The 7,851-nt window shown below is 41.4% G+C and overlaps 1 protein-coding gene across 1 annotated transcript in view; it reads left to right on the forward strand.

The window, feature by feature from the left end:
* Positions 1 to 4,705: 4,705 nt before the first annotated feature.
* The window catches only part of tab1 (TGF-beta activated kinase 1/MAP3K7 binding protein 1), a 25,510-nt gene continuing 22,364 nt past the window's right edge, over positions 4,706 to 7,851 (forward strand). Inside the window, exons 1-2 of the mRNA XM_071389628.1 lie at positions 4,706 to 4,992; positions 5,613 to 5,743. Coding sequence (XP_071245729.1) covers positions 4,960 to 4,992; positions 5,613 to 5,743 — 164 coding nt within the window. The 5' untranslated portion in view covers positions 4,706 to 4,959. The remainder of the gene's footprint in view (positions 4,993 to 5,612; positions 5,744 to 7,851) is intronic.

Below are 7,851 nucleotides of genomic sequence, written 5' to 3' on the forward strand. Positions count from 1 at the left end.
CCCTTTAATCAGACATCCTGTGTTGTTTCCGTTTAGTTCGCACAGCCTGTTTGGCCCGTTGTGTTCCACTGATTTCAAAACGTGTTCTTTTCAGAGTGAGAGAGAGTCAGCATTGCATGGCACGATCATCATCCAGAAAGTAGTCCATCACAACTTTTCCCACTGACCTTTGTGGATAGCGCCTGATAAATTCAGGGCAACAATGTTATTGAGAGCAGTAGCAACATATTTTCAGTTGTCCATGGCTAACGTTATATGTTTGGGAAAAACTGTAGTAGAAAGGATTATCTACGCAATACAAGCAGCTCATTTTATAGACACAAGATGCAACACCGCAGACCAAACCAAACTCATCTCTCGGCATGTCCAGCCCACTCATTATCTTAGCCAATCATGGCTAGAGGGAAGGTTGCTGCCTTTCTCTGTGGCTAAACCAACTCAGCTCGTAATTTAACAATTTTATTCGTATTTACAGATGATATGAAAGTTCACATGTTCGAGAAGGCATTACTGGCAAAAAAAACACATTTTGATTAAAACAAATATTTTACATTCAAAAGGCTCTCCTGTGAAGTCGTGACTTGCGACATACGCATAGTTTCCTAGATCGGGTCATATATATCGTACTCTATTCTACTGTATTTTAGTCAATGCTACTCCGACATTACTCATTGTAATATTTATATATTTCTTAATTCCATTATTTTACTTTTAAATGTGTGTGTATTGTTGTAAATTGTTAGATATTACTGCACTGTTGGAGCTAGGAACACAAGCATTTCGCTACATCCACAAAATCTCCTAAATATGTACACTACCTATCAGGTATGAAGGTAAGACCCAGATGCAGACAATGAACAATGGTTTAATAATCCAACAGGGACAGGCAATAGACATGTCAAGCCAGGCATGGGTCAGTAAACCAGAAGAGGGGCAAAGGTACCGGACGGCAGGCAGGCTCAGGGTAGGCAGAGGTCAATAGTCCAGAGGTGGGGCAAAGGTACAGGATGGCAGGCAGGCTCAGGTGGAGTGGTCAGGCAGGCAGGCTCAGAGTCAGTACAGGCAATGTTCAAAACCAGCAGGGGGAGAAAAAGTGAGACTGGGAAAAGCAGGAGCTGAGACAAAAAAGCGCTGGTTGACTTGACAAACAAGACGAACTGGTAACAGACAAACAGAGAACACAGGTATAAATATACAGGGGATAATGGGGAAGATGGGCGACACCTGGAGGTGGGTGGAGACAATCACAAAGACAGGTGAAACAGATCAGGGTGTCACACTAAAGGTTTTATAACACCTACTCATTCAAGGGTTTTTCTTTATTTTTACTATTTTCTACATTGTAGAATAATAGTGAAGACATCAAAACTATAAAATAACATATATGGAATCATGTAGTAACCAAAAAAGTGTTAAACAAATAAAAATATATGTTATATTTCAGATTCTTCAAATAGCCACCCTTTGCCTTGGTGACAGCTTAGGATACTCTTGGCATTCTCTCAACCAGCTTCATGAGGTAGTCACCTGGAATGCATTTCAATTAGCAGGTGTGCCTACTTAAAAGTTAATTTGTGGAATTTCGTTCCTTCTTAATGCGTTTGAGCCAGTGTTAGGAAGTGTCAGTTGTGTTGTGACAAGGTAGTGGGGGTATACAGAAGATAGCCCTATTTGGTAAAAGACCAAGTCCATATTATGGAAAGAACAGCTCAAATAAGCAAAGAGAAATGACAGTCCATCATTACTTTAAGACATGAAGGTCAGTCAATCCAGAAAATGTCAAGAACTTTGAAAGTTTCTTCAAGTGCAGTCGCAAAAACCATCAAGTGCTATGATGAAACTGGCTCTCATGAGGACCGCCACAGGAATGTAAGACCCAGAGTTACCTCTGCTGCAGAGGATAAGTTCATTAGAGTAACCAGCCTCAGAAATTGCAGCCCAAATAAATGCTTCACAGAGTTCAAGTAAAAGACACATCTCAACATCAACTGTTCAGAGGAGACTGTGTGAATCAGGCCTTCATGGTCGAATTTCTGCAAAGAAACCACTACTAAAGGACACCAATAAGAAGAAGAGACTTGCTTGGTTCAAGAAACACGAGCAATGGACATTAGACCGTTGGAAATTTGTCCTTTTGTCTGGAGTCCAAATTGGAGATTTTTGGTTCCAACCGCCGTGTCTTTGTGAGACGCAGTGTGGGTGAATGGATGATCTCCACATGTGTATTTCCCACTGTGAAGCATGGAGGAGGAGGTGTTATGGTGTGGGGGTGCTTTGCTGGTGACACTGCCTGTGATTTATTTAGAATTCAAGGCATACTTAACCAGCATGGCTACCACAGCATTCTGCAGCGATACGCCATCCCATCTGATTTGGGCTTAGTGGGACTATCATTTGTTTTTCAACAGGCCAATGGCCCAACACACCTCCAGGCTGTGTAAGGACTATTTTACCAAGAAGGAGAGTGATGGAGTGCTGCATCAGATGACCTGGCCTCCACAATCCCCCGACCTCAACCATGGTTTGGGATGAGTTGGACCGCAGAGTGAAGGAAAAGCAGCCAACAAGTGCTCAATTTTTTTCAGACCGATAGTGTATATGTTACCAATAAAATTTTATTTGATTCCATTTTTTTTTTTTTTATCAAGGGACTTAAATATTTTGTCTTGCCCATTCACCCTCTGCATGGAACCCATATACAATCCATGTCTCAATGGTCTCAAGGCTTAAAACCTGTCTCTTTCCCTTCATTTACACTGATTGAAATGGATTTAACAGGTGACATCAGTAAGGGCTCATAGCTTTCACCTGGATTCACCTGGTCAGTCTATGTCATGGAAAGAGCAGGTGTTCCTAATGTTTTGTATACTCAGTGTATGGTTCCCCTTTCATTTGTGTCTGGTGTTAGCTAGTTAATGGCTAGCTAGGTCTTCAACCAGCATGAAACAAAAAGGGGTTAAGAGTCATTCAAAACTCTGACGCCATTTTCAAGTCCACGCATCCGTCTGTGCTGCTGTGGACCGCATCACAAGAGACATGCCAAACGGGAGATGTATATCATTGATGCAATTTCAGTTGTTTGAGTTGCTTCATGTATCACCAAATTTGCTTTAGAAGATTTTACTGCATCACTGCATCCACGTTGCTTTACATAGGCGTTTCAAAGAGATGTCAGTCAAGGCATTTGAAAGAAAATTGCGTTTGAAAAAGGTAAAGTTTTTGCTGTGAGCCAATGGGATAACCAAGATGACCAAGGGTTGTTTTCCGCCAAGGCGGGCGGGGCCGTAATGTTCTATTCAATACCGACTGAGTCTATAGAGTTAAATAGAACTGTAGAATTGAAAAGAACTGCAGAATTGAATAGCATTGTAGAATTGAATAGAACAGTAGAATTGATTAGCACTGTAGAATTGAATAGAACTGTATAATTGAATAGCACTGTAGAATTGAATAGAACTGTAGAATTGAATAGAACTGTAGAATTGAATAGAGTTGAATAGAACAAAAATGATCATATGTACAGTATCCTATAGTTTAATTTAATACATCTAACAATAGTTGTGAATGTCATTGTCTAGGTACAGAGATTAATAAAGCTAGCCTACATGACAATTAACAATAGTTGTGAATGGCAATATCTAGGTACAGAGATAAAAGTGTACTGTAGCAATCCTTTGAAGATAAATACAAATGATTGAGCAAGGCAAACAGCAAGCACACACCATAAACCGAAATGAGGGACTAAAGTGATGCTCTGACTGTCTTTTTTAGAGTGATGGGCACCGATATGGACAATCTAAATTGATATCAGTAGCATTTGTTTGATACGATATCGATATACACATCGGTTTATACAAAACATTGCAACTGTGTGAAGGTTCACCTTTCTATTCACCTCCATGGCTCCCTGAAGGCAAGATAACTGCTTGCTGATTGGCCTGTTGGGACAAATATATATGTTCTAGTATATTGTAGTAGTATAGAATAATATAATTTTCAAATGTTTTTGCACTTCAAATATATCTGGGTATTTGTATTTTTATGTATTTTTAGCTAATCTTTATCAAGGGTGCCAATAATAGTGGAGGTTGTATTAAATGTTAGTATGTAGTGATTAAACAGTGAGACTATCCTTATCCTTTGTAGCTCAGTTGGTAGAGCATGGCACTTGTAGCACCAGGGTAGTGGGTTTGAGTCCTGGGATGCACGCATGACTGTCTGCTGAATAGTATATATTGTAATTGTGATTAAAGCAAATATTTCATAATGAACTTTGATTTTGCATAAATTACTTAGATAGTGAAAGATGAAGCCAATGAATGCACAATGAAAGGTTCTGAACATAAGACAGGAAGTATTACAACTGTGAGTTTTGTACTTATAGTATTGAAAATGTATCACTATTAAACAGTGGACATTTGCACCAAACACTGAGGACAGTGAGCCTGCACATTTCAAAGTTGTTTTGGTATTGGTAGCTTTTACAGTTTTGTCGCTATATGTGCCAGCGGAAAGAGAATAATAATATGTCGGATTTCTAAAGTTGTTCTTGCTTTCAGCAAGCACATCTGACTCTAACTAATAAATGTTCCATCCTCTTTCTCGACTCTCGAAATGTCATACAACACATGTCAACATGATGGCGCTATAATAAAGGAAATTAGAAGCAACTTGTTTTACTGTAGCAAACAGTCTTTAGTTAATAAAGTATCTTGAATGGTCGCTCTCCGTTTAGGTTACTCAAGAGTCACGAGAAGAAAGAGTAATGAGAAGAAGCTCAGGTATGAAGGCGAAACTTGATTGATTTGTACAAGTTCAGATATCTCCCTTTACTGCTTTTCAAGCACATTTGACGTAAAAATCAACGAGACGTGAAGATCAACGTGTGCCAATGCGCAATCGCGGCGCAAGGTTGACGCTCATGAATGCATCAAAGTTGTCCACAGAGTTCCATCAAAGATGGCGTCTCAGCGTCGGCAAATGATGCAAAGCGTAAGACAAAAACGATTTCTCCCTTTTGTAGACGTGCTTATTGTTTAAAAAAAAACTCCAGTCACATTTTGTTGTTTGAATAAAGTAATCTAACTCTCCAAAGGACAATTGAAACAACTACTTCACGGGCCCTGTGCGGGTGTGCCGCAAACAGCAACATCCGCCGCTAGCCTAACGTGGCTAAAAACATTGTTAGCTTAGTCAACTAGCTAACTAAGTTTGAGTTCTTCACTTGGCAATTTATATGTATTTAGCTAGTTACTATTTAAGTGGCGATTTTCTTAGCCACGGGTCAGTTGAGTTTTATCCAAATAATTGTTTCTATCTACAGTAGCTAGCCAATGGTAGTGAAGAAAGGGATATTTTCTGAACGCACTTAGTTTTCTGCTAATATTACACTGTGAGCCTAAGTTTCTATGTGAATATTGTAGTTTCTGTGGTCGTCAAAGCCTAAACTGAAGCAGGAGTCTGAGGAGACAATTAAGTAGGCCAAGTAGCAGGACAATTTCAATGGTTGTCAGAAAATTCTGAACACTAAAACCATAGAATTAGGCTACGTAAGTACGATCGCTATGACTAACACAATAGCTAATGTCATTCTTCAATCTCCACCCTGGTAGCATCAGAGCTGGACAGATGACCTGCCCCTGTGTCAGATGTGCGGGGTGGGCACGGCCCCCAACTGTACCTACGGACCCGACGGAAAGGACACCCAGAGCCACCCCAACGAGGACGGACACTTCAGGTTCAGGTAACTAAGACACCTGAGCCTGATTCACACTTTAAGGCCAAACCCAGCTGTCCTGCCCTGGTTACATATCCACCATAGCTACGGGAACCATGCTGGAAAGGACCATATAACAAAAAACATATTCAAGCCAGCATAGTTTGGCTTGGCAGTCTGAAAATGCTACTGGAGCCATGAATATGTCTCTGTATACCAGCATTGCCCAAACAAGGGGTCGACTTATTTTGAAAATGTGGTTGTTAGATAACCCCCCCCATTGCTTGGTTCATAGAAACTCTGTTAGCCACTAGATGCGGTTGTCAGATTACACAAACCCTCAAAGAATTCAAAAAAACAAATCCAATTTTGATTAATGCCCATATTTATGGGGTGAACTACCACAGTGTGCAATCACAGCAGCTGTGACCTTTTGCCACAAGAAATGGGCAACCAGTGAAGAACAAACACCATTGTAAATACAAACTATATTCATGTTTATTTTTTTTTTTGTAAGTGTAATGTTTAGTGAATTTTGTGTTTATTATCTACTTCACTTGCTTTGGCAATGTAAACAGATGTTTCCCATACCAATAAAGCCCTTGAATTGAACTGTAATAAACAGAGCAGTTGTAATGTTTTTCCTATAATTGTGGCTCTATCTTTTGAACGCTTTATGACCCCATTACTGAAAGATGAGCCTCTCAGAAACACGTATGTGTCTGCTGTTTCCCTCTACAATGCCCACAAGCCTCAGTAGAACAGATTGGACAAGACCACACACTACATCAGACTAGGGGAGGTGTCTGCTGTTTCCCTCTACAATGCCCACAAGCCTCAGTAGAACAGATTGGACAAGACCACACACTACATCAGACTAGGGGAGGTGTCTGCTGTTTCCCTCTACAATGCCCACAAGCCTCAGTAGAACAGATTGGACAAGACCACACACTACATCAGACTAGGGGAGGAATCTGCTGTTTCCCTCTACAATGCCCACAAGCCTCAGTAGAACAGATTGGACAAGACCACACACTACATCAGACTAGGGGAGGTGTCTGCTGTTTCCCTCTACAATTCCCACAAGCCTCAGTAGAACAGATTGGACAAGACCACACACTACATCAGACTAGGGGAGGTGTCTGCTGTTTCCCTCTACAATTCCCACAAGCCTCAGTAGAACAGATTGGACAAGACCACACACTACATCAGACTAGGGGAGGTGTCTGCTGTTTCCCTCTACAATTCCCACAAGCCTCAGTAGAACAGATTGGACAAGACCACACACTACATCAGACTAGGGGAGGTGTCTGCTGTTTCCCTCTACAATGCCCACAAGCCTCAGTAGAACAGATTGGACAAGACTACACACTACATCAGACTAGGGGAGGTGTCTGCTGTTTCCATCTACAATTCCCACAAGCCTCAGTAGAACAGATTGGACAAGACCACACACTACATCAGACTAGGGGAGGAATCTGCTGTTTCCCTCTACAATGCCCACAAGCCTCAGTAGAACAGATTGGACAAGACCACACACTACATCAGACTAGGGGAGGTGTCTGCTGTTTCCCTCTACAATGCCCACAAGCCTCAGTAGAACAGATTGGACAAACTACACACTACATCAGACTAGGGGAGGTGTCTGCTGTTTCCCTCTACAATTCCCACAAGCCTCAGTAGAACAGATTGGACAAGACTACACACTACATCAGACTAGGGGAGGTGTCTGCTGTTTCCATCTACAATTCCCACAAGCCTCAGTAGAACAGATTGGACAAGACCACACACTACATCAGACTAGGGGAGGTGTCTGCTGTTTCCCTCTACAATGCCCACAAGCCTCAGTAGAACAGATTGGACAAGACCACACACTACATCAGACTAGGTGAGGTGTCTGCTGTTTCCCTCTACAATGCCCACAAGCCTCAGTAGAACAGATTGGACAAGACCACACACTACATCAGACTAGGGGGGGGTGGAACTAGGCCCCATCTTTCTACACAGAAGATCATACAAAATTATTGCCTGATGAGCTTCTGAACTTCCCAATACCTTTGTGATGCATTTCAGTCACTTCAAACTAGGTCCGGGCTTTAGAATCATGGCAAGTAAATAAAACATGAAGCGGATTT

Source organism: Salvelinus alpinus, chromosome 2 (assembly GCF_045679555.1).
Source record: "Salvelinus alpinus chromosome 2, SLU_Salpinus.1, whole genome shotgun sequence".
Taxonomy (NCBI): Eukaryota; Metazoa; Chordata; class Actinopteri; order Salmoniformes; family Salmonidae; genus Salvelinus; species Salvelinus alpinus.